Source organism: Trematosphaeria pertusa, assembly GCF_010094035.1.
Source record: "Trematosphaeria pertusa strain CBS 122368 unplaced genomic scaffold BU26scaffold_1, whole genome shotgun sequence".
Classification (NCBI taxonomy): Eukaryota; Fungi; Ascomycota; class Dothideomycetes; order Pleosporales; family Trematosphaeriaceae; genus Trematosphaeria; species Trematosphaeria pertusa.
In genome coordinates this window covers 1,973,415-1,996,782 of record NW_022987212.1, presented here as the reverse complement: position 1 = coordinate 1,996,782, position 23,368 = coordinate 1,973,415, and the positions used below count along the sequence as shown (strand labels likewise).

At 53.6% G+C, this 23,368-nt stretch overlaps 10 protein-coding genes across 10 annotated transcripts; 5 read left to right on the top strand and 5 right to left on the bottom strand.

Moving 5' to 3' along the window:
- Positions 1-1,061: 1,061 nt before the first annotated feature.
- On the top strand, positions 1,062-2,065 carry BU26DRAFT_557729 (RTA1-domain-containing protein; the record flags this gene model as incomplete). Its single annotated transcript, XM_033832492.1, has 3 exons — positions 1,062-1,283; positions 1,330-1,752; positions 1,811-2,065. The coding sequence occupies 3 exons, from the start codon at positions 1,062-1,064 to the stop codon at positions 2,063-2,065; spliced, it is 900 nt and encodes a 299-aa protein (XP_033691267.1).
- A 234-nt stretch (positions 2,066-2,299) lies between these two features.
- BU26DRAFT_444903 (uncharacterized protein) lies at positions 2,300-4,302 on the bottom strand. Its single transcript, XM_033824574.1, has 4 exons — positions 3,806-4,302; positions 3,644-3,754; positions 3,197-3,499; positions 2,300-3,108 (listed from the first exon to the last, which is right to left on the bottom strand). Exons 1-4 carry the CDS (start codon positions 4,145-4,147, stop codon positions 2,581-2,583), a joined length of 1,284 nt encoding a protein of 427 aa, XP_033691266.1. The 5' UTR covers positions 4,148-4,302; the 3' UTR covers positions 2,300-2,580.
- Positions 4,303-5,102: 800 nt separating this feature from the next.
- On the top strand, positions 5,103-5,699 carry BU26DRAFT_414318 (uncharacterized protein; the record flags this gene model as incomplete). Its single annotated transcript, XM_033823065.1, has 1 exon — positions 5,103-5,699. The coding sequence occupies one exon, from the start codon at positions 5,103-5,105 to the stop codon at positions 5,697-5,699; it is 597 nt and encodes a 198-aa protein (XP_033691265.1).
- Positions 5,700-6,094: 395 nt separating this feature from the next.
- BU26DRAFT_17825 (glycoside hydrolase family 92 protein) lies at positions 6,095-9,391 on the top strand. The gene is made up of 3 exons (XM_033820360.1): positions 6,095-6,553; positions 6,752-8,551; positions 8,599-9,391. The coding sequence occupies exons 1-3, from the start codon at positions 6,373-6,375 to the stop codon at positions 9,009-9,011; spliced, it is 2,394 nt and encodes a 797-aa protein (XP_033691264.1). The 5' UTR covers positions 6,095-6,372; the 3' UTR covers positions 9,012-9,391.
- A 270-nt stretch (positions 9,392-9,661) lies between these two features.
- On the bottom strand, positions 9,662-10,697 carry BU26DRAFT_513097 (uncharacterized protein). The gene is made up of 3 exons (XM_033827548.1): positions 10,396-10,697; positions 10,135-10,172; positions 9,662-10,072 (listed from the first exon to the last, which is right to left on the bottom strand). Exons 1-3 carry the CDS (start codon positions 10,609-10,611, stop codon positions 9,772-9,774), a joined length of 555 nt encoding a protein of 184 aa, XP_033691263.1. The 5' UTR covers positions 10,612-10,697; the 3' UTR covers positions 9,662-9,771.
- Positions 10,698-13,087: 2,390 nt separating this feature from the next.
- Positions 13,088-14,221, top strand: BU26DRAFT_17659 (uncharacterized protein). The gene is made up of 3 exons (XM_033820341.1): positions 13,088-13,465; positions 13,544-13,840; positions 13,893-14,221. Exons 1-3 carry the CDS (start codon positions 13,259-13,261, stop codon positions 14,118-14,120), a joined length of 732 nt encoding a protein of 243 aa, XP_033691262.1. The 5' UTR covers positions 13,088-13,258; the 3' UTR covers positions 14,121-14,221.
- A 451-nt stretch (positions 14,222-14,672) lies between these two features.
- BU26DRAFT_412612 (uncharacterized protein) lies at positions 14,673-15,514 on the bottom strand (the record flags this gene model as incomplete). Its single annotated transcript, XM_033822981.1, has 2 exons — positions 14,673-15,211; positions 15,367-15,514. Coding segments are annotated over 2 exons (687 nt in total), but the record flags the coding sequence as incomplete, so codon positions are not given.
- Positions 15,515-16,189: 675 nt separating this feature from the next.
- BU26DRAFT_414283 (uncharacterized protein) lies at positions 16,190-18,222 on the bottom strand (the record flags this gene model as incomplete). The annotated part of the gene is made up of 2 exons (XM_033823063.1): positions 16,190-16,571; positions 17,969-18,222. Coding segments are annotated over 2 exons (636 nt in total), but the record flags the coding sequence as incomplete, so codon positions are not given.
- A 243-nt stretch (positions 18,223-18,465) lies between these two features.
- Positions 18,466-21,783, bottom strand: BU26DRAFT_472354 (uncharacterized protein). Its single transcript, XM_033825426.1, has 4 exons — positions 21,649-21,783; positions 21,403-21,560; positions 20,412-21,352; positions 18,466-20,362 (listed from the first exon to the last, which is right to left on the bottom strand). Exons 1-4 carry the CDS (start codon positions 21,665-21,667, stop codon positions 18,757-18,759), a joined length of 2,724 nt encoding a protein of 907 aa, XP_033691259.1. The 5' UTR covers positions 21,668-21,783; the 3' UTR covers positions 18,466-18,756.
- A 113-nt stretch (positions 21,784-21,896) lies between these two features.
- On the top strand, positions 21,897-22,962 carry BU26DRAFT_472350 (ribosomal protein L17). Its single transcript, XM_033825425.1, has 2 exons — positions 21,897-22,225; positions 22,275-22,962. The coding sequence occupies exons 1-2, from the start codon at positions 22,010-22,012 to the stop codon at positions 22,884-22,886; spliced, it is 828 nt and encodes a 275-aa protein (XP_033691258.1). The 5' UTR covers positions 21,897-22,009; the 3' UTR covers positions 22,887-22,962.
- The last annotated feature ends 406 nt before the right edge of the window (positions 22,963-23,368 follow it).

Sequence of the window (23,368 nt, the reverse complement as noted above, 5' to 3'; positions counted from 1 at the left end):
ACCACGGTGAAAGCTAGGCAAGGCTACCGGATAGCACGGGCGTTTCTGGATGAGCGGCATTGGCGACATCGGCAGTCAGGCTTTTCCGCTTTTCCGGGTTAGCTCATTCTTATAGGCGGCGTTTTACGTTTTGGCTTCTTGTTTCAGCATACCCTAAGGCTCATCGCCCGGAGCCAATTGCATCTTTGAGTGACTTTGTGGAACTACACATTGTAGAGATACATGTTTAATTACAAAAGCGATTCGGACGAGGCGGCGCTCCTCGTCCATGAACGTGGGGCTCTTTTTCCCTCGCGATCTTCAGGCGCGCGTTATGCTAACTGAGCAACACAGCACTATATCACGTCTCGCAAACTCCTCCACATCCGTACGGAGCTTTGAAGCTATTCAGGGAGTGGATTTCCATGGATAGATGCGCGAAGCAAAGAAGGGGTGTCTGAAGAAGGCAACCCTTGCGACGAGTGACGACGCATAGAGCACCGCTCGCCTCCGTTAAATGTATGAACAGCCCATTAAAGCATCGGCTTGCGTACGTGCTCAGCAAGCATACAAACTTGATAGGCAAGCGAACCCGAGGAATACGAGTAGGGGCCAATCACGGTCGAGGCCGCCTCGTGATGCTCGGGTTAGCCACATCACGGGGAGTGGCTAAGGTTGTAAGGGAGGCGGTAGAGGCACGTGATGGTGCGTTTGACCATTTAGCCTGGGCATGGGTTAGGGAGAGTGAGTGCAAAAACTCTCGCGTCCTTCGCGTTGAGGGTCGAGTTGTTCGTGATGGCAGGGTGAGGAGATGAAGTAGAACATACGTGTCATTGTTTGTGCAATAATATGGCTCTGTCTGGGTATGCTTGCGATGATTGTATGTGGTATGCTTCTTTGGAATGGAATAGCGAGGATGATGCGCTGCGCTAGCAGAGGACTCGAGATGGAGATGGGTATAAAGGAGAGTGTGGATTCCCTCAAGGTAGACCATCGGTGCAGCTTCATATCCTTAACAGTATCATCTTGTTTGACCTATTATTTGGACTTTCCTTGACTTCGAAATAGTCTCTCACTCCAGCATGGCCGCGGATCCAAACGACGATAGCATCTGGCAATACTCCTGCAGCACTGCTCTTGCCATCGTTGTGGCGATCATATTCCTCTTTCCAACAATAGTGCTAGCATGGCAGACATTCTTCAAATACCGTTCGTGGTTCTTCCTCTGCGTACTCATTGGCTCGGCGCTCGAGGTCGGGGGATACATCGGCCGAGCTGTGTCGAGCAGACGGCCGACTGAGATTGTGAGTGCCTCCTTCTCCCAACGACGTATGCTGATAGCTGCCGTAGCCTGCATATGCCACCTCCGCAACGCTCATCATTGTTGCCCCAATCTTCATAGCCGCCGGCAATTACCTCCTCATCGGCCGCCTAATTCGCGCCGTCCTCCCCTCGACCCACCACCGCATCTTCCTCATCCCCGCGCGCTTCATCACACGTACCTTCGTTGCCTGCGACATCATCTCCTTCCTCATCCAAGTCGGCGGCACGAGCTATGCGTCGTCGGAGAGCTGGGAGGGCCAGGCGGCGGAAAACGGGACAAATGTACTGATTGCAGGACTGGGGACCCAGGTTGCGACTTTCGCGTGGTTCCTGGCGATCGTGATGCGGTTCTGGTGGTGTACGAGGAGCAAGGTGGGCGTGAGGAGTGATGCGCCGAAGGGGTGGTTTAGGGTGTTGCAGGCTATTTGGGTGTCAAGTTCGCTGATTCTTGTAAGCCCGCTTCTTCGTGTCGTCCGAGGAGGGAGTGTCAGCGCTGACTATGATCTAGGTTCGCTCCGTGTATCGAGTCGTTGAATTCGCGCTGGGTATCTACGGGTATCCCTTTACGCATGAGTGGATCTTCTACGTCTTCGAAGCGCTGCCGATGCTGCCTGCTATCGCAGTGTTTTGCTTCGTCCATCCAGCGAAGTATTTGGGACGGGGCGGCGGGCTGGGCATGACGGAGCGGGCAGAGGGGACGGAGCTTAGAGACAACGATGTGTTCGTGGCTCACAGCCTTGGTCGACGCCGGGACAGCAAGTAGTGCCATGGAGAGGGTCAGTGTGCGCTGCTTGCCGCAAGACGATCATAGAGGCTCCGTTTTGTCCTCAAAGAATTGCGAGTGGTCGGGTTGCTGGTAGAACCGAGTACGAGTGGAGTGTTGGAGAGAGTTGAGGCTTTTCGGTGTTGCCGTTGAACGTAGAAGGCGCAGATTGCGCTTGCCAATTTCGAAGCTAATCAAGGTCACCACGCACCTTCCCTTGCCAATTGAAAATTTCTTCTTCAGCTTTCCTTTCTCTTTCTGCGCTAGTCGTACTCTATTTACAGTTGACTGCCAGCGAGTGTCTAAGCGAATGCAGTGGCGTGGCCTTTAGCCAGCCACGGGTATCATAGAACGCCTTTTCCGTCAGCCCATGCATGCAACATGCTCCTCTATTCTTACCATCACTACCAAGTATGCCCATCCTTCTTCAGGGTCCTTTGCTGACACATCCAGGTTGGAGGCAACGCCCCCGTTTTTCGCGCTTCTTTGTGACTCCCACCCCCAGCCCCGGAGGCCTACTCATAGTACTCTATCTGCCTCTGTCCCATGAACCGCATGAACGGATACCGCGAAACCTGTCTCGGCCATTCAACGTGATGCCTCAAGCTCTGTGGCACATTCTTATAAACGCCCTCGATCCACCCCAAGACCGCTGTCGGAGCGTCGACGCCCTGGAAACCCACTCGCTCAAGGATCAATATCGGTGTGAGCACAGCCTGGATGGCGATGAAGTGTGCTAGCAGAATCTGAGCGACTTTGTTGTTCGGATCGATGAACGACTGGAACTCGTCGTGCGACCACCTCGACGGTATGTTGTAAAGCAGGACAAAAGTCGTATACGCTTCGACGGGCCTATCGTAAGCGCTGTCTACTGTTCTGACCAAGATGTCCCAGAAAGATTTCTCAAAGTCGCTCATGTTGAGCAGTTCGATACCCTGAAGCGACATCGCGGCCAGGTCGAGATCCTCCCGGTTTACCGAGTTCATTTGCGACGATGCAAGGCGGTTCTTCATCGTGGCGAGGTGGCCATCCTCTCGAAAGGCCTGCATGTGTCAGCCTCCATTTTCATCCCAGCCTTCCAAGCCTCAAGAGAGAAATGCTGACCGCCGTCACCGAAAGAGGATCACCTACGTGGAAAGCCGAATCTCTGTTCGCCAGCGATTCGTCCATAGCAATCAGGTTACATCCTCTAACCATTGTCAAGAATTCGAAAAGTCCATCTTGAAGATGACTCGACTGAAAGGCAAGCGCAAGCGCCGCCGCCATCCTTGCGTCGCGCTCACACTTCGATGCCGGCGGTACCGATAGTGCTTCGTTCAGGGACTTGACTGCAAGAATTCGATGCGATATCGCTTCTTCGGCGACATTGGCATTTGATACCGCGTCCAGATGTGATGCAGCCAATGCAAGGATCGAATGGATGAGGTATTCGTACTACTCAAGTCAGTCTGTACGCTCAATACTGGCAACAACGGCATCGCGGCGCAATGAACCCGAATTCTATCCCGACTTGACCAGATTGATGCTGCACTGTCGAGCGCCGAATGCGCCACGAAACCTTAGGAAAATGCTACATACGTTGTGCGCAAAGCTGGGGATCACCGTTATCCAGATCTTGTCAGCGCCCACTGGCAGATGGGGATATGCTGTGATCAGAAAGTGATGGAATAATCGCATATCGGACATGGTCTGTAAGAGTCAGGTACTGCGAAGCTGACCGCATGCCTCAGGACCACTCACGAATGTGCCTGGCGTCGAACGCAGGTTCACCATCTCTTGCGGACTCTGGGACGTCGGCGATCTCTGTGTGGTTTGAATAATGTTCGCAGGATATTCGCATCGCAGCCCTGCCTTGATGCAGTGGTTGCATTCTGGATGTCTTTCATTGCACTTGATTCTACGTCTTTTGCAATTAAAACATCCGCGTCTTGATTTGGTATGTCCCTTTCTAGGGATAGGCTTGCGGGGCAGCGGAGGAGCACTCTGGCTCTCGCTTCGACTGTCCGGGAAAGTATCTGGAGAATTGCTCGAGCCGTCTGAATTGTCCATGGAGCGGCGAACTGGCAGCAATGACAGCGACATGAAAAGGTTTCAGCACTGCAAGGCCGCACGCGGCCTTTCCCCGAGGCGAGGCGATATATACCCCGTTCGTGATTGATATGCAGTGGCTCGTGGGCGAAATTTGGGGGCTTAGACCGGGGACGTGGAGCTCTCCACGGGTGTGGGTGGTGCTGGCTCGATCAGGGGAGATGAGGTGCAGTGCCAGCTGAGTCACAGCCCTATTTCGTATTCTGGCGAATTGCAGGCTGCTGGTCTCCAGACTGTCGGCCGCGCAGACGCCTGGAGTGTTTAGCCCGGCTTGTGCCCGCGCGGAAAGAAGCTCACCGGAATCGAGCCGACGTTGGCGGCCTCGATGATGGCTGTGTGGGCTTTGCGTCAACGTGCAGTGCGCAGCCTCCCGCGCTTGCCCCACGAACAGGCTGATTCTGCGAGCAACTCAATTCACACCTCTGCGTGCCGCTCAGACAGGCGCTGCGTTCATGTTGTCGCCGGCCTGCGACGATAAAGCCGTTTCATCACACGCCTCTATGGGCCCCGCCGCGGCGTTGTCCCGGGCTATTTTTGCTTCACGAGGACACAAGCATCGCCAAGCAATGGCAGAGGGGCGGCCCATAGGGGTTTGGGCAATGATCTCCGTCTGCTCAAAGGGCGCGATGATGCCCATCCTGTCATTCGTGACTCATGGCGATACAGAGCCACCGCGAAAGAATGGCGATCCAGAGCTGAAAAGCACCTTTGCATCACGGCCTCCAAAACGGGTTCGCGATGCAACGCTGGCGGCCGCGAACAATCTACTTGAAGGCAACAGGCGCTATCCATGGCTCAGGCCAAGCCGCCCTAGACCGTTCCTGACGTGAATGGCTGAACGTCGTGCAGCCTTCTCCGACTGCCGTGCGTCCTCCCGCACGTGCTTCCGTCTTTGCTGCTATATCTGGATGCGATACGAGCTTTTATTGACCTCGCCCGCGAGTCCAGAATGCCAGTCCTCGAGCTTACCCAGCTCCGATTGCTGAACGGCGTCGCCCCCAAGGACCCTTTGTTGCTCAAGGCCCTATCAACTGTTCGCGATGCGCTGCAAACGCAGTCACAGTTCTACAGCTGCATCCAAGATCCCGCCCTGATCTATATTCTGGGACTCTGGCCAAATTTGGACGCGCACCATGAGTTCCTGGCCTCCCCTCGCGCGAAAGAGATCCTGGGATTGCAGGAGGACATGCTCGGGTTCACTTGGACCGTCCACGTGGAGCTGGACGCCATGACTTCGCTTCCGTTGGAGGCGCCGGTTATGGGCATCACGAGGCGGACCGTGAGGCAAGGACGCGATGACGCGCACATCAACGGCCTCGCGAAGGAGAGGCAGACTCTGCTTGAGAGCAGCCGTTACAAAGTCGCAAGTGGTGTGCGGATCGATGCTGCGCCAGGAATTCACGAAGTTGTCACGTTCACCGGCTGGGAGAACACGCAAGCGCATGATGCCTTTACGACGAAGCTGGCCGAGGTTGGTGATCCTGCCGCCACCGACATTTACGAGACGGCCCAAGTCTACCTCGCATGGAATTTGGAGGGGAAATAGACGTAACGTTAGGCTGCCCGAAGCCCGTCCAAGCCTTTTCGGTCGCCGCGCAGACTTAGCGACAGCATCTGGCGCGCGGTCACATGAGTGTGCTCCATGCATGGCAGCTGCAGTCATACAGACCAGATGTGCTTCTCAGCCTATCGCTAAATGGGCCCGTCAGGCGGACGAGGCAGTGCTTCCGATTCTTCCGAGTACAAAATCTCACTTAGACATTCACCGGCGGAAGTGTGGAGCAGCCACGCGCGGATGGATTTCGCTCCCTGTCACGGTTGCATGCGTTGGAAACTTGAAGGTGGTACAGCAGCAGGGGAAACCGGACGTGGGGTAGTGCCACCCTGCTGACAGTCCCTTTACGAGGTGCGCATCTCATCGCGTGCTGGCGGCAATGACTTCGCAAGCTCAGGAGTTTGCGGTGATACAGTGGCCAGGGGATCGTTGAGGAGCGATGGATTTTATCCAGAGTTCAAGAAGAAAGGCTCCAAGGTTGTGATGATCAACAGGTACCGGGTGCCCTCAACCCCGCAATATACGCTCCTCAATCAGGCAGGAGCTTTGTATCCAGAGTGACGTCGTCAACGTGCGACTCCACTTTGTATCTTCAGCACCTGCATTAAAGATACAATGTCTTCCCTCCAATTTCCAGGCCTTTTGGTCGCTCGCCGCCGTCATTATGGGGCTTCATGCGGTTTCTGTCGCACTTCTCTCTTTTTGCTATACGACTGCGTTAACGGCGAGATTGCCGAGGCGCGCGAACACCACGGATGTACTTGATTGGGTTAATCCGTTGATTGGAAGTAACAGTGGAGGTAATGTGTTCGCGGGCGCCACATTGCCCTATGGCATGGCAAAAGGTAGGTACTCGAGCGCAATCCTAAGCGTTGAGTATCTTCAATCCCATGATTCCAAATCTACTTGTTTGCAAGGCTGAACTACCTCACACTGTTGCTATCATCGTCAGGGCATGGAAGCCATAATGATAAGCACAATGGACTGATATCGACCTCTTCTTCGTCTGGCGCGCTTTTCAACAGCTGCTGACCGTTTCACAGCTGTGGCCGACGTAGATGGCGAGAACACCGGCGGATTTTCTACAGACGGCTCTAACATTACTGGCTTTTCAGCGCTGCACGACTCCGGTACAGGAGGAAATCCTAGCCTAGGGAACTTCCCAATCTTCCCTCAGATATGCCCCTCGGACGACATCAATACCTGCAGATACCCCGTCGGAGCCCGAGCGACACACTACAAAAACGACTCCGTCGTAGCGAAACCGGGATACTTTGGCGTTACACTCGAGAACGGTATCAAGGCTGATATGACCGTGTCGGAGCATGCTGCTCTGTTCCGCTTCGACTTCTCAGGGACTGCGACCGGAAACGGCAGCTCGGATCCTCTAATAATGTTAGATCTCACGGATCTTTGGCAGAGCCGTCAGAATGCTTCGGTTAGTGTCGAAGCGGAAGACGGCAGTGAAGGAGGGAGAATCAAGGGAAATGGCACGTTTCTACCAAGCTTCGGAGCTGGCTCGTATGTCGCGTACTTCTGTCTCGATCTGGCTGGGGGTACAGTCAAAGATTCCGGCGTATGGGTGAACGATCGGGCAGGTACGGAGCCAAAGGCTCTCTACGTCACCCGCGGTTTCAATCTGTTCTACCTGCAAGCGGGAGGTTTTGTGCGCTTTCAAGGACCGGTTTCTGGGCCTATATCCGCACGCATGGGCCTCAGCTTCATCAGCACCGACCAGGCATGTCAGAATGCAGAGCGCGAAATACCTGGTCCGGACTTTGACTTCGATGGCCTGGTATCCTCTGCCCAGGATGCCTGGCGAAAGAAGCTTACGCCGATATCAATTGCTACGGAAGGTATTGATGGTAGCTTACAAACCAACTTCTGGAGTGCAATTTATCGAACCATGATTTCCCCCCAGGACTATACCGGCGAGAACCCTGACTGGCAGAGCAATGAGCCGTATTTTGACTCATTCTATTGCATCTGGGATATGTGGAGAGTGCAGCTGCCCTTCCTCACCATCATGGACCCCGTTCAGCAGGCGAGGATCGTACGCAGTTTGCTCGATATATACAAGCATCGAGGCTGGTTGCCTGACTGTAGCATGAGCACCTGTAAAGGATGGACCCAAGGAGGTTCAGATGCTGACAATGTGTTGGTCGACGCGTATGTCAAGAACCTGACGGGCATCGACTGGGAGCTCGCATACGAAGCCGTCGTCAACGACGCGGAGAACGAGCCGCTGGAGTGGAGTATTGAGGGAAGAGGCGGTTTAGCCAGTTGGAAGAGCTTGAACTACATTCCTTATCTAGACTTTGATCCGAACGGTTTCGGCACCAACTCTAGGAGCATTTCGAGGACCTTGGAGTATGCTTACAACGACTTTGTCCTCGCCACTCTCTCAAAAAGCTTAGGAAAGGACACTTATACGAAGTATCTAATGCGCGCATCCAGCTGGCAGAACCTCTTCAAAGCCGACCAGAAGTCCTTCATCAACGGGACCGATACCGGCTTCACTGGATTCTTCCAACCCAAGTACCTAAACGGCACATGGGGTTACCAAGACCCGATTGCATGCTCCCCGCTCACGGACTTTTGCTCGCTGACGTCGAATCCTTCGGAGACGTTCGAGAGTAGCGTCTGGGAATACATTTTCTTCGTCCCGCACGATGTCAAGAAACTCATCGAGCTGCTTGGCGGCGAGGAGACGTTTTTAAAGAGGCTGGATTTCTTTTTCACGAGTGGGTTGGCTGATATAGGGAACGAGCCAGTGTTCCTCACGGTCTACCTGCCACATTACGCTGGCAGGCCCGGCTTAAGTGCGAAGAGGGCGCACGAATGTAGGGTATTGCTAGATGGAAGTTCGACTCCCTGCTAACTCCGGTAGACATCCCCTCGCGCTTCAACTCCTCCCTAAATGGCCTCCCTGGAAACGACGACTCCGGAGCAATGGCGTCTTTCACGCTCTTCTCCACCATCGGGCTCTTCCCTAACCCTGGCCAAAACGTTTACCTCATTATCCCGCCGTTCTTCCAGTCCGTCAGCATAACCTCTCCGCTCACCAACAAAACCGCCATGATACGCAATGTGAATTTCGACAATGCATATAAGAATATTTATATTCAGAGTGCGAAGTTGAATGGGGAGGCGTATACCAGGAATTGGATTAGACATGAGTTCTTTACGGAGGGATGGGAGTTGGAACTTACGTTGGGGAGTGAGGAGAATGCGTGGGGTTCTAAGGAGGAGGATAGGCCGCCGAGTATGGAGGGGAGCTCGGGAGCGGTGAAGATGTTGTAGTGCGGTACGGTTGATGCTGTGTCTCAAGCACTCTCCAAAAACGGTGTAGAGATTCGATGTCTGACTTCTACAAGGCAAAATAGATCCGATCGCCACCGCCGCCCTCCATCCTCTCGGGGTTGCCCTCTCGAACTTAATCAAGTGCACCTTTCGAGCTTTTCTATCCCTCAAAATTAGGGCAGACGCTAGAAGAGATGCGTCTCTGCAGTGCACTAAAAAGGCTCTCATAAATTTCTGGTTCCATACTCTACGATATACGCCGATTGAAGCATGTACTACAGGAGATTGTGTGGACACCTGCGCATCTTTGCCAGTACATCCCATCTTTCGCAGCCCGCAAGACAACTTGATTCCTTTTTTCTGGTGTGAACTTTCCTTACCGCTCCTAAGCGTGTCAACCGACGCATCGGATCCTCTCAGGCTAGCCGATGAAGATATCAGCCTTATTACCGCTTACCGGCACGTCAGTTTACTTTTCTACACCAGAGACTTCCGACTGAGCGAAGTCTCTTACTGGGCTTCTCCTGCTTGCGATCGCTCTCCAAGCAACCACGATAAACTGGCTTCTTCCGCCGCCAGATGCACGCGACGCCGTCTTCAAGCGTATCACAATGATGAAGAGAAGGGAGTCTTCTAGGCTTCGCAGACTCGCTAACGCAACATGGTATCCCATTAAGCGTGTAGCATGGATCTTGCTCTTCTTCCTCTGGCCACGTTAATTAGATGTCCGCCTTTCGGGAACCAGCTCGGCAGCACGGCATCACGGTAGGGCCGTCTCTGCCTCGGGGACAGCCACATCCTCCCATCCTAGATTCTCAATCAGCGCAAACGCCCTCGGCATCAAATACGACATGCCGATTGCCGTATAGCCCTCCTCCTCCTTCCGCGATACCAGATAGACAAACGATATCCCTAAATGATCGAATTCGTCCTCCTTACGTCCGTTCTTGAGAAAGACACCGACTGATTCGACGCAGCTCCAATCCGCCATGATGCAGGCCATAAACCTCGCACTGCCGTCGTCTCTTTCTTCGCTGGATTCGACCCATGCGTTGAAAAGCCTTACATTGGATTAGTCGTGACGCTATAATGAGGACAGGTGTACTTTGGAGAACAAACTTACTCCTGCACCTCTTCGGGGCCGGCTTCATCTAGATCAGACTACAAACCTAGTCAGCAGCGTGCTCGAGCCGCTCCACCTCATCCTCGTCTCGCTCCTCCTCAAACAGGACATCAACAGACTACAGCCAACAATCATATATGCACAAAAGCGCGCACCGCCATCATCGCTCCCTTCGCCAATTCAATCCATTGTTTGAAACGTCTAGACGAGAATTAGAAGGAGATCTGGTGAGAACGGGAGAGCTGCAACTCACTCACGCACCTTGACGGATTGGACTTTCCAGTCTATGAGTGGAATAAGGTTGCTCTGCCCTGCCAGTTCAAGACCAGCCCGCACTTGTGCGTTAAGATAGGATATAAAGCGGTCCCATTTGGCTTCGTCGCGGTAGTCGGTCCGATAGATGATGAAGCCGTACCTGGGTTCTAGTCGTTCGCGCGATTCTTCTGAGTAAGCCGGCCGGGCTTGTTGTGCGTCCATGGCGTTCGTTCTTGTCGCTAAGTTGGTCGCCCGAGAAACAATATTGTGGTGGTTGAAGGGCCAATAGAGAAGTATCTGAGCTTAGGGAATTTGGAACGCAGGTGAGGAGCAATGAGCGGAGCGGTGGGTTGTGCCTCAATGCCAAGCCCGTTCACGTGGACTCGTGCCACAGTGCAGTCCGTGGCTGGGGCACGCATTTGCTCTACAGACTAAATCCAGATTACGCCCCCACAAGAGGCCCGACAATTCTAGGCAGACTTCCCATCAGGGGGAAGAATAGACTTCAATTCGAAGCCGTACTGGACCTCAGGCTAGTTCTTGGACCCGACAACCAAAACTGGTTTCCGGGGAAAGATACCCCTCATTGACTGTGCCAAAAATGATATCCAGGACGCAGGTGTGAGGTTATGGAAGGCGAAGCCTGCTAACAGGGACAACATGTAACAGAGCATATCGTGGAGGTAAGTAGTGGCTGCACTGCACTGTCTCGTTCCATTTAGTTTACTCGGTATAGCTTGAATCGGTTTTCCAGCTTATCGAAGCCGCAGTTTGCTATCCTCCAGACGGAGTCAAAGGCCGAGAGAAAAATCCCCTGAAGTTGAGCAAGAAAGTAAAGGATTACTATGTTCTTGCTCTATCATCGTGGCCTCAAGCTCTTCTACTTTCACTTCTTCCCGAAGTCATCTTAGTCTTCGTCCTCGTCAGGCTGTTTCTTCTTTCTTTGCAGCTGCATCTTCCTGATAATTTACTCCTCTTTCCTTGATATTCTCAATATCAAAACACCGAATGTCGGGCGCAGGGGAAGTCGGATGTGTGCTTACATTGCTCTCGAAGGGTCCAAAATCTTGCTAGTGCAAGCGGTACTCTTTAGCCGGTAGTCTCATCGGAGAGATCGAGGGCGATCTAGCATGGAATCCGACCGAGGTGCAGGAGTCCTCTTTGATGAAGCTTCAAAGTTTGATATCTCTAAGTCTTCTGGAGTAGACAATCTTCTCAGCCGAAGGAGAAGCAAACACTGAACAATACTGAATGGCTTCTCTGTGACTCGTGCGGGACTGAGTTGCGGTTTACATGCCGAAAGTTTGGGGTTATACCAGATATCTACGAGCATAGAGACATTTGAGCATAGCGAAATCGAATACATAGCTGCAATTACGCGTTTTCGTCTCATGCTTCCAAAATTATGTCATTTCAAATGACGAATTGTATGATCTAGCACTATAAGGGCGCAAGACCAGGCACCTCGCTTAACGTACCCTCTCCTACGAAGCTAACTCCAAAATGAGGCCCGGGATGCGGCAAAAGGTGCCAGCAGGAAAGCAGAAGCAAAAAGAATTCGCAAAAAGGAATATCGGGCCTGACCGGGATTCGAACCCGGGGCCTGTCACATTTCAGATGCTAAGCATCCAGGCGTATAACCCGAAGCGACAATCACTAAGGGAATGTTAGAGAGCGGAAGAGGCGTGATTGGAGGGGGAATACTGACTACCACTAGACCATCAGGCCGACTGAATTTGGTGTTTTCGAAAATTAAGATATACTTATCTGTAGTCATTTATGCCTGCGGGACTGTGCGCCCGTGGCTCGCTCGAAGACTTACGGCCCAGGTGGCACTTTACCACAACAAGGAGACTTTGCGAACTGTGCCCTGAATATCCAGGGACGCGGTACAACGGTACGTGCGCTAGAAGTGTTGAACCATCCCATCCCCATTTTTATCTTCCAACAACGCCTCCCGACGTCTAGACTGTTTCGCTAGCAGCTATCGCGACTCCAAAACCTGGGTTTCGCTCTCCGAACCACGCCTCACTCTCTCCAGCATCACTCGGAGCTTCATGCATAACGGCGCTGGGCGGAGAGCCGATCTCAGGCACAGAACGCACAAGCATTCGGTATCCGAGCCCACCGACATCGCACGCCAGCCTGATTAAGCCGAATCGGGCCAATTGGACGTGCGCTCAACAGATTCCGGCACACCGACTGTTGCCGGCGAGTTGATTCGATGCTCAGGCGACTTCTCGTTCCGTATCAGTCCACCCGGTCTGCCTCGCGCTGTCTGCGGACGGAGCCGGAGCTCCAAACACTGCTAGAACACCAAGGGCCCTTTCCACGAATGCCCAGCTGCCCAGGTGCATCATTCGAGTATTAAAAGTGCGGGGAAGATCTGGTGGTTTGAGAGTGGAGCGGGTAGCTTATTGGCGCGGGCGCTGCCGTAAGCTTCAAGCAGCTTAGCCGGCGCGTGTTGGGCGGCCCAAGCTCCCCGCGACGAGATGCTGTGTGCGTGGTTGAACTGCGCGACGCCATGCCGGCATGGCCCCCTTACCAATGGCTTCTCAGGCTTTGTGAACAAATAGTGCCTGGAGCGCCTCCTGCCAGCGCCCTGACATAAGAAGCGACACTTGTTGACCGCCTTCCGGACTCCAGCTCATATATCCGAACGCGGGTCTGCTTCCAAGAGATACTGAGTACCTATCTCGCTCCTCGTCCTCATTCTTCTCTGCTGCAGCTTACTCCGAGGGCACCGAACCCCCTCGAGCCCTCCATTCCATCTTATCAATCACCTATTTAATCAACCTACTAATCGCTCATCCCTTCTTTTCCGCTCTTCTTCGCTCTTCCAGCTGTTCCGCGAGTACCCCTTCTCATCATGCAAGCCTCACGAGCGTCCTCCCGCGCCCTCGCGGCCATTGCTGCTGGCAGCAAGCAGACACGCAGCCTTCATATGACGGGGCCAGCGACCTTCTCCTCCCTTCTCACGTCTGAGCGGCCTGCGCTCAACCTCCCCCGCGACCTCGCTAGTCTCCGCGCGGAATGCCAGAAGCGCAAGCTCCCCACCTCCGGCACAAAGGATGAGGTACGTACCACCATCGAACCACCAATTGCTATCTCAACCCCAACTCAAGGACCTCTGCTGACACCAATCGCTAATCAGCTCACATCCCGCCTGTCCGCCCACGAGCTAGCCAACACACGCGCATTCAGCACCGCCGTCCAAGACTCGAAGCGGCCCATTCCGGACCCTACCGCGGTCGGAAAGACAGTCCGCCATTTCAACACAAGCCGCAGTCTCAAGGCTGTGAATGACACCTCCACAATCGACTTCGCGTTTCTTCCCGACTTCGACCCTGATGCCGGAAGCTCGCCGGTTAACATTCGGGTGCCCATGGTCGGACTGGCCACTGCGTCAAGTTCCGAACAAATAGCTGCTGCTGAGGAAGCCGAGGAAGAGGTAGGGACATGTACATACCAGCGGGTACTGCTGTGATGCTAATATGGCTTAGGTTATGCGCCCTCAAATCGTGACTGTCGCCGCTGACGGAACCCACATCTACGCCCCGGCCGCCATGTCCGAAGTGTCCGACAACAACACCATAGACTTTCAGGGCATGGCGAGCCAAGTCGCTAGCAAGTTGGCGAAGCCAGTGGAAGAGGGCGCCGGAATGGCGCGCCAGCTCTGGGGCGGTCTGGTAGACGACATCCTTGGTCCCAAGGGTCCCAGCGCTGCCTAGTCCGATATCAGCATACTATTACCATTCGGGAAAGCGCCGGAACTCTCTGCTCTGGTGCCACTCAAACGTTTACGCGGTGAAGCAAGCGGATCGTCCCCCCCCGTAACAGGCGATTGATTGGGGTTATCTCGTTTCTTCGATGTTTTTCTGGATGGGGTTTCAGGGGTACGAAAGCCAGCTTGAAGTGCTCAGACTGAGCTCATGAGAAATGAATCCATTTCAACCCTCGTTCTTCGGGGGTCTTGCACTACGATATGCTTTTATACTTGGTTGTCGTCCCCGATGTGGCAATGTACACTAACTTTTCTCCAGGACACAAGATTTCAAGTATGCAGGTCACTAGAAGCGTGCTTGAAGGACTTGGGGAATCCTGCACTCGTTCCGGAACCCATTTGTTCAATATGCAGACCGCCGTTCCCACCACCGCCGGCTCGATACTATTCCTCCGCATACCCATGACCGAAGACCATGTAGCTTTTAACCATTGTCTTGCTCTGTCAATCTCTTTTACGCGGTTCAATCCGATGCACGATCCCTTGTGCCTGGACGTGCTCACTCGAAGGATCTAATTTCGATATCCTCTTCGAAGACCATATGTCGCTTTGTGCATCGCTCCTTGTCTTCCTCCGACGCATGCTCTAAGTAGCAACGGTTTCGCATTAAACTCTCTCCGGATCCATGCTTCAGCTCGCACAACCCCCTCATCACCCGACGCAGGAAAGCTGCAGGAAGCCCTTTCTCCAGCATTATGGCCTCGTCATTGTCGGTTTCACTCCAGCTGTCGCATTGGTAATCGACGAGGAATTGCAGGATCAGTGCGCTTGCGGGGATGTGCTCGAACGCCCATATGGCCGTGGGGTACAGGTGACTCTTGTGGAGCCAGTATACATTAGGGCCCACAAATAGGTTGTGCACAGTCCTACGAAATTTGGTTGCCTGGAACCTGTCACCGAAGGCGTACGCTTTGATCATTGCGAGGTATTCGTCGCCGATTGTACAGACGACGCCGGGATCGTCCTCCAATAGTTCAGCCCAATCGAGGTCGTCATCGCCTAGATTTCGACCGTAAATCCACGCTATGAAGATGTTGACTATGTTTCCCAGGTCAGCACGCAGTGTTTAGTAGGAAGTCTTCCAACTCTAAATCCGGACAAGATAGCTTTCAAGTTTCGGCTACTCTTGGGGATAGATAGTGAAGGTGAGACTGCTTCCGCCATGATCCACTAGCGGGTGGAGCATTTCTTACAGGCGACAGGCTCGACATCTTCCAGGCGGACAACGCCATCCTGCGCCTCCTTCCAAGACCCGGAAAGAGCTTTGCGGAAGTAATCGGAGTGGTGGATGAGTAGCGCCTTGTGCACATGGTACTTCCGAGCCTGTGGTCCGATTTCCACCACCACGGTGCCTCACCGAAGGCGGTTCTGGCGCGCAGAAGTAGCGAATTGGGAACATCGTCCTCATAGATTGACTTACCCGAGACGCGGCGGTTTCGTCTTTACGGCTTCTGGTTTCGATCCTGCCATTGTTTGCTCGGTTGCGAAGGAGCGCGGGGAGAAGATGGAGGAGTTTTGGTTGTGGGAAGTTAATCGGAGAGTGACCCAAGCGAGCTAGTGAGGGAAACTGAAAAGGCAAGAGCAGGTGAGAGCGTCTCGCGTAGAACGGGAATGGTGAATGTTGGGTGCAAATTATTCAAGCAGCTATAGCGCCGCATATTACGGATACAGTGCACATGAGTATCGCCGTCGGAGTGACTCGATAATTAGAAAAGGCCATGTACCAACCCACGATCCATGCGCCGAAATCAAGAAGCGGACCCAAACGCATCCGCATAGACCTTGACGGCCCTATAAATCATCCGGTTTATTCCAGAGCCAAGCGGAGTGCAGTTGCAGAGCAGAGCCTTCAATCCGCCACACCGTGCCCTCTAAAACCCCATACATTCAGCCCGAAGATGGCGGTCCATTGGCGACGCCCTTTACCCTGCTCGATGCTGTATCGCCTCATTTCTCCTCCTTGTCCTCTTCCTCATCACCGCTCTCGTCCGTCTCGGGTTCCCAATCGCTCCGTTCCTAACACACTCTCTTCTCCTCGTCGAATCCATGCTCATGATACGAACACCAATCAAGCACCTGCAACTCCGGCTTCTGCAACACCTTCGAATACCTCAGCATGACGCGGATCAGGAACTCATTCGGCAGCTCAGATCGGAGGTACGCTTTATCTCTCTCTGCATCGAGGAAAGCGCACTGGACGTCGACCAAGAAGTCCAGCAGAGGGTCGTCTGAGCGCAGATGCTCGAAAGCGTAGATGATCCCCGGGTAGCAGCAGTTGGACTCGTATACGCATGTTCGGTCGACTAGGTCGATTTTCACCGCTTTTCTGAAGCCTGGGACGAGGAACCGGTCGGCGAAGACGATGGCTTTGATGCGTTCTTGGTCCGATTGCGCGTGTCTACGCTGGTCTACTTCCTCTACTTCGGTCATCTTGAGCCAGGCGCGGTCCGTTGGTGGGAGGTTCTGGGAATAGAGCCAGTGCACGAAGACGTTGACTGATATGAGCAGTTAGTAAACCGCTCCCAGGGGCGGCAAAGAAGGACAGTGATGTGATTGAAGAATAAGACTTACAGATGCCTACTTCAACATCCTCCAGGACAACTTTCCGCTCATCACCCTCTTTCCAAGAGCCGTTCAGCGCGCCTCGAAAGTAGTCCGAATGATGGGCGAGGAGGGGGCCATGGATATTGAACTTCGTATATTCAGGGCCAACGGCAACTACTACGATATCATGCTCTCGCGTGAGGGTACTAGTGGTGAGGTTAGCCATTCTTGCTGAATGTTCGGTGCTGGTGGTCGTACCTGAATTGCGGCGCCTTCGCCTTCGTACGCGTCTTCGTCACTCTCTGGTTCGGCTTCGCAGCCCATTTTGTTCCGATGGGATCCTTTGTTCGTGCCATTGTACTTGGTTGATCTCGCTCAGTTGTGCGAAGCGCCTGGAGTCACAGTAAGCCTGGTTACGAGGGAAATGGCACAAGATGAAATATCGGCAGCGACCGTAATCTGGAAGGCAGAGTTAAATATCTAAGGTTTTCGAGCGGGAAGGTGTTTGCGCTAGCATGTAATCACGTGGTCCTGATGCCTATGTCTCTCGGGCTCTCGCTTCGTATTCACTCTCGCCTTCACCTCCATTCTAGCTTTCACCTCTGGTTTTGTCTTCGTAGATGATCTAGTCTTCTTTCACGTGCCGTGCTACTCGGTTGATAGGGTAAATTGGATAAGGAAGGCGGTCAGGCAAAGAGTCGAAGCAACAGTATGGATTAATGCACTACTGATCCCCTTACGGCACCTTCACGAGCTGTTTCACTTGCTGTCGCTCGCGTTCCCGCATTCCTAAATTTTATCTGCTCCACAGATTGCCTTTTCCCTCGCTGATGAGTGCTCGTGGTAGGAGCATGCGTCTAGCTGTTGAATTTTTTGGTTGGACTATGTTTCATGTCGCTGTATCGTCCCATAACGCGAATGAGGAAGTCAACCGGCAGCAGGGACCGCAGTTCACGTTCTTTATCTTTGTCCTCCTCTCTGGTCCAATGCTCACAGTGCGTGTCGGCAAGTAACGGCAGAATCGGACTGTCTGAACGAAGGCGTTCGAATGCGTATATGACTGACTCATAGTAGGGCGGAGACTCGATAACTCTGTCCACGAAATAATTGTTGACTGCTTGCCGAAACTTCGCTGCAAGGATGCGGTCACCGAGGACAAGGGCTTTGATGATCTCGAGGTGGCTCTCAGGAGTGTTATTGGTCTCATATTCGCCTCCGTCTTCGTCTTCATTATTACCATCACCGCGGAACCTCGAAGCTTCCTCCCATCTGGATATTATCCCGGGAAGTCGCTGTGTATACAACCAGATTACGAAAATGTCGAACGTGTTCGGTTCAATGTCCTCCAGCGTGACCTTGTGTTCTTTCGACTCTTTCCATGGACCTTTCAAAGCCTTGCGGAAGTAGTCCGAGTGGTGTATGAGCAGGGCCTTGTAGGCATGATAGACGTGATGCTCTTCTCCGATTTCGACAGTGACCATGTCATTTTCGCGTGCCAGTGCGCTATGCCAAAAATTAGGTGCCGTTGTGGTGACTGCTGCATATGGCTAACGTACCTGATAGTTGGCGTTCTGCTTCTCTTTCTCTTTGTCATTGTTTCTTGCTCGTCGATTTGGCGTGGGAGCGAAGGGCTGAACGTGAGCGAGCAAAATCCATTGAACGAGAAGGTGGGATCTTTTTTTGGTTCCGGCCCAAAGTGCACCCATGGAAAAGTAAGGTTGGGACCAGTAAAATGAAGCTTGATGACACTGAGATCCTCCTCTCGGAATTGCTGTCGTGCCCATAACAAGCGCTTGTACATAGGAGCAATGGTTGTAGAATTGGGATGCGGTACATGTATTAAGTTTGGTATATGAAAATGCAAACAACCAAGCCCAGCTTCATGAACGATCATCCCTCGCACGTATTAAGCAAGCGATGAATCCTACCATTGAACGCCACTCCCATATACAAAACAGAGAAATACAAGGCACTTGCATGCCCTCAACCATCTAGCGTTTACCTGTACACATCGCATCATAATCCAACATTCTGCTTGCCTAACCACTGCACATCACGCAAGCCTCCTTGTTCTCTATCGAGCAGGCGAGCACGGCGTCGGAGTAGATGTCACCCTCGCGAGCAGCGCTCTCATCCCCCTTATCCTCCTCCTGCTTGGAACGAGCCTCAGGGAGGGCCTCTTCCTCTACGAGCTTGTTATCCGGATCTGTGGTAAGCAGCTTGGGGCTGCCGTCATCCACGTCCGCCTTGATGGGTTTGGGGTCCAGAGCATTCTCCTTCGCGGCGCCGTTCAGCTGCTTGTTCTCAGAGCTAGTTAGCGGTGTAGCGGAAGGCGTAAGGAGGTTGTTAAGGGACGAGATGCCATTCGCGGTGCCATTCGGGGTCTTGGCCATGTACATGGGTCGCGGCACGGAAGACGGAGATGGTGAGGCAGCGTGACTCTTCCGCTTGTTAGGCAGAGCGCGAGCAACATTGGTATCAGCCACCTTCAATGCCTCCTGATCGACGGTGAATTGGATGGGAGCAGAGGCGGCCATCGTGCGGAGGTAGTACATGCCAGTCTTGAGACCAAGCTTCCACCCAGCAAAATGCATGGAGGTGATCTTGCCCATCGTAGGCTCCTTCATGTGGATGTTGAGGGACTGGGACTGGTCAATGAAGGCACCGCGGTCCGCAGCCATCTGCACGATGGTGCGCTGCGAGATCTCCCAAACGGTCTTGTACAGAGCCTTAATATCATCTGGGATATTGGGGATGCGCTGGATGGAGCCGCCATCGGCGATGATACGGTTCTTCATGTTGTCCGACCACAGACCCATCTCCACCAGGTCTCGGAGGAGCCAGGGGTTTACCACCTGGAATTCACCGGCCAAGACACGGCGGGAGTAGATGTTCGATGTATACGGTTCGAAGCACTCGTTGTTCCCGAGGATCTGGGAAGTGGAAGCGGTGGGCATGGGCGCAACGAGGAGCGAGTTGCGGACACCGTGTTGGGCGATCTTGTCCTTCAGCTCTGTCCAGTTCCAGAGATCCGTTGGAGTGACATTCCACATGTCGTACTGGAGGATACCTTGGGACACGGGCGAGCCCTCGTAAGTGGAGTAGGGACCCTCCTCTTTGGCAAGCTCACACGACGCGGTGAGCGCAGCGTGATAGATGGTCTCAAAGATCTGAATGTTAAGTTTCTTAGCCTCAGGAGAGTCGAAAGGCATGCGCAAAGCCAGGAACGTATCAGCAAGACCTTGCACACCAAGACCGACAGGCCTGTGACGGAAGTTGCTGTTGCGGGCCTCTTCGACTGGGTAGTGATTGGCATCAATGATCTTGTTGAGGTTGCGAGTGACAACCTGAGTGACCTCGTGGAGCTTCTGGAAGTCATACTCGCTATGCTTTTGGTCGACGAACATGGGGAGTGCAAGGGACGCAAGGTTGCACACAGCAACCTCGTCAGGTGCCGTGTACTCAATGATCTCGGTGCAAAGGTTAGAGCTTCGGATGGTTCCGAGATTCTTCTGATTGCTCTTGCGGTTGCAGGCGTCCTTGTAGAGCATGTATGGGTTGCCAGTCTCCGTCTGAGCCTCGATAATGGCGTACCAAAGCTTTTGAGCGCGCACCGTCTCGCGGCCGCGGCCCTCTTTCTCATACCTGCGATAGTTAGTCGGCGATGCATCGATTAGTACACAAAACGACTTACTGGTGGTACAATTCCTCGAACTCATCGGCGTAGACGTCGGCAAGCCCAGGGGCCTCGTTAGGGCAGAAGAGAGTCCAATCTCCGTTCTCTTGGACGCGCTTCATGAAGAGATCCGGGATCCACAAGGCATAGAACAGGTCGCGCGCGCGGATCTCCTCCTTGCCGTGGTTCTTGCGGAGATCAAGGAAGCTAAAGACATCGGCGTGCCATGGCTCGAGGTAGATGGCAAACGCACCAGGACGCTTATTGCCACCTTGATCCACATACCTAGCAGTATTGTTGTAGACGCGAAGCATGGGAATGAGACCGTTCGACGTCCCGTTGGTTCCGCCAATATATGAGCCGGTGGCGCGAATGCGGTGCACATTCAGACCAATCCCGCCAGCGGTCTTGGAAATCATGGCACACGTCTTCAGCGTGTCGTAAATTCCCTCAATGCTATCCTCCTTCATGTCGACGAGGAAGCAGGACGACATCTGGGGTTGGGGAGTACCCGCGTTGAAGAGCGTCGGCGAGGCATGTGTGAAGAACTTCTGCGACATCATGTCGTATGTCTGGATGACCTTCTCAATGTTCTCGCCGTGGATGCCCACCGCCACACGCATCAGCATGTGCTGCGGGCGCTCAGCAACCTTGCCGTTGATGCGGAGAAGGTACGAGCGCTCGAGGGTCTTGAAGCCGAAGAACTGGTAGTTGAAGTCGCGGTCGTAGACGATAGCCGAGTTGAGCTCCTCGGCGTGGGTTTGGACAATGTCGTAGACCGACTTGGAGATCATGGGCGCGTGCGTCCCGTTCTTCGGATTCACGTAGTCGAACAGGTCTCTTATCACAGCAGAGAACTGCTTCTTTGTTTGCTTGTGGAGATTCGACACGGCGATACGCGCGGCGAGGATGGCGTAGTCGGGATGTGTGACGGTCATGTATGCTGCTGTCTCGGCCGCCTGCAAGCTATTAGAATCTCGGAGGATGCAGTGGCTGCAGACAGGCATACCAGGTTGTCTAGCTCGACGGTCGTCACGCCCTGGTACACGCCAGAGATGACTTTCATTGTGATGGCGGCAGGGTCGACGTGTTCCGGGTCCAGGCCATAACATAGCCTGGACACCCGGGCAGTGATCTTGTCGAACTGGACGCGTTCTTTGCGTCCATCTGATTTCGCTGTTAGCACTGGCGACGACATGCAGCAGAGAGCAAGGGTGAGAACAGCAATTGAAGCAGGAGAGAGTTCTGTTCATACCGCGCTTGAAGACAAACATATTGACCGAGGAAAGAAACTAAGGGGATATGGGTATCTCGGGCGTGAAGTGGTGTGGTTGAAGTGGACAGGACGTGGAGGGGTTGGAGGCGGCTCTTAAATGGGCGACGCGTCGAGGAGAGCAAAACACGGTGCACGGTCTCGCGTAGCGCGTGCCTCGTGCCTGCCGCCTTTTGTCAGCTAAAGTGCTTTCTTGGCGCTGGCGGAATGGTTTCGCCGATTGCTCCGAACTTTTCCCAACGACAGCCGCCATCCGCCCATTGCGGTCCAACACATGCCGCGAGGTCTTTCGGCCGTCTTCTTTTCGTCTCTTCTATTTTAATAGAACAGCACTCCGCCCACTATGGCTGGTGGGCACATGAAATACCGCCACCTCAGCCGGTCGTCGTCGCATCGACAAGCCCTCCTGCGCAACCTCGTCACATCGCTGTTCAAGCACGAATCGATAACAACAACATGGCACAAGGCGAAGGAGGCGCAGAGGCTGGCTGAGAAGCTGGTAACTTTGGGGAAGAAGAATACAGAGGCAACGCGGCGGAGAGCGCATCAGATATTCTACGTACGGAGCTGGAAGCTGTTCCCGTCAATTGCATACTAACCATTGGAAGACCCCGAATGAATTGGTACCTAAGCTCTTTGGACCTATACGGGAACGATACCTCAGTCGCCCTGGCGGCTATACCCGCATTCTCCGCCTCGAGCCCGTCAAGGAAGACCAAGCCGAATCCGCAATCTTGGAGCTCGTCGACGGACCAAAGGACATGCGCTTTGCCATGACCGCGAAGACACTCTCGCGATTACCGGAGAACAAGCAGCCGAACGAGATCACAGCCAAGAACGTCAAGAAGGTGACGCAGTTCCGCAAGGCTGGCGTCGAGCAGCTACGGCACATGGTCGCGAGGATGAGGGGAGAGCACGAAGAAGGATGGGACAACAGGACTCTGCTTGGCCCGAAGCGAGTCTATCTCCTAGAAGAGAAGGTCAAGAGAGATATGCACTATCCGGAAGAGGTGGACGACTGGCAATTACCTAACTCATACAAAGTAGAGTTGGGAGTGGAGGCGCCTGCACGAACATACAAGTGGGATCTCGGGAAGGTTTTGAAGCAAAAGCGGGCCGAGAAAGAGAAACAGTTGGAGGCCGAGAGAGCGCAACAGTTGGAGGCTGAGAGGAAAGAAAGGGAAGCTAGAGGCGGTGGAGCGCAAAAGCTCATTGAATAAGGTAGAGGTCCTCCTTGTTTGTATTATACCGTGTTTACGTATCAGGCTTCTCGTACCCTTGGAATAATTCATGGGCTTGTTTCTATCTCATAGAATGAAACAGATTCCTGACCAGCTTTCCGACCCCTTAAGCGTCGGCCTTGCAACGACTGCACTCGTCATCCCACTGGCGTCCGTAATCACAGGAATCTGACTTGGTCGCGCCTTTCAACGTCTGGTTATACGTCTTCAAACCCCTAAAAAATGAATTCGCGCGGAGTCAGGTCCATGTCCTTCTCGCTCTCTGCCTTTTCCATCTTCGATGAAAAGACCGCCGGATCCCCATAGTTGCAGTGCTCATCAGCCAAGATGAATAAGAACTTGACTCGTGATTCCTTGTATGTCGCAGAATTTAGAGGGTGCAGCTTCAAAGTTACTCCTGTGGTGAGTTGGGCAGCGCGGCCCGAGGAAAGATGTTGCACGGCCCACTGTCCATTCACCGC

Coding starts and splice junctions, on each gene's coding strand:
- BU26DRAFT_17659 (XM_033820341.1), top strand. CDS start 13,259: ATGCAAGCCTCACGAGCGTCCTCCCGCGCCCTCGCGGCCATTGCTGCT. Junction 13,466..13,543: donor CCTCCGGCACAAAGGATGAG/GTACGTACCACC, acceptor ATCGCTAATCAG/CTCACATCCCGCCTGTCCGC. Junction 13,841..13,892: donor CTGAGGAAGCCGAGGAAGAG/GTAGGGACATGT, acceptor AATATGGCTTAG/GTTATGCGCCCTCAAATCGT.
- BU26DRAFT_444903 (XM_033824574.1), bottom strand. CDS start 4,147: ATGTCGCTGTCATTGCTGCCAGTTCGCCGCTCCATGGACAATTCAGAC. Junction 3,755..3,805: donor GTTCGACGCCAGGCACATTC/GTGAGTGGTCCT, acceptor TGACTCTTACAG/ACCATGTCCGATATGCGATT. Junction 3,500..3,643: donor TCCCCAGCTTTGCGCACAAC/GTATGTAGCATT, acceptor TGACTTGAGTAG/TACGAATACCTCATCCATTC.
- BU26DRAFT_472354 (XM_033825426.1), bottom strand. Junction 21,353..21,402: donor CCGTCGAGCTAGACAACCTG/GTATGCCTGTCT, acceptor AATAGCTTGCAG/GCGGCCGAGACAGCAGCATA. Junction 20,363..20,411: donor TTCGAGGAATTGTACCACCA/GTAAGTCGTTTT, acceptor TAACTATCGCAG/GTATGAGAAAGAGGGCCGCG.
- BU26DRAFT_513097 (XM_033827548.1), bottom strand. CDS start 10,611: ATGGACGCACAACAAGCCCGGCCGGCTTACTCAGAAGAATCGCGCGAA. Junction 10,173..10,395: donor GGAAAGTCCAATCCGTCAAG/GTGCGTGAGTGA, acceptor CTAGGTTTGTAG/TCTGATCTAGATGAAGCCGG. Junction 10,073..10,134: donor GGCCCCGAAGAGGTGCAGGA/GTAAGTTTGTTC, acceptor ATCCAATGTAAG/GCTTTTCAACGCATGGGTCG.
- BU26DRAFT_17825 (XM_033820360.1), top strand. CDS start 6,373: ATGGGGCTTCATGCGGTTTCTGTCGCACTTCTCTCTTTTTGCTATACG. Junction 6,554..6,751: donor GCCCTATGGCATGGCAAAAG/GTAGGTACTCGA, acceptor ACCGTTTCACAG/CTGTGGCCGACGTAGATGGC. Junction 8,552..8,598: donor TGCGAAGAGGGCGCACGAAT/GTAGGGTATTGC, acceptor TAACTCCGGTAG/ACATCCCCTCGCGCTTCAAC.
- BU26DRAFT_472350 (XM_033825425.1), top strand. CDS start 22,010: ATGGCTGGTGGGCACATGAAATACCGCCACCTCAGCCGGTCGTCGTCG. Junction 22,226..22,274: donor GAGCGCATCAGATATTCTAC/GTACGGAGCTGG, acceptor AACCATTGGAAG/ACCCCGAATGAATTGGTACC.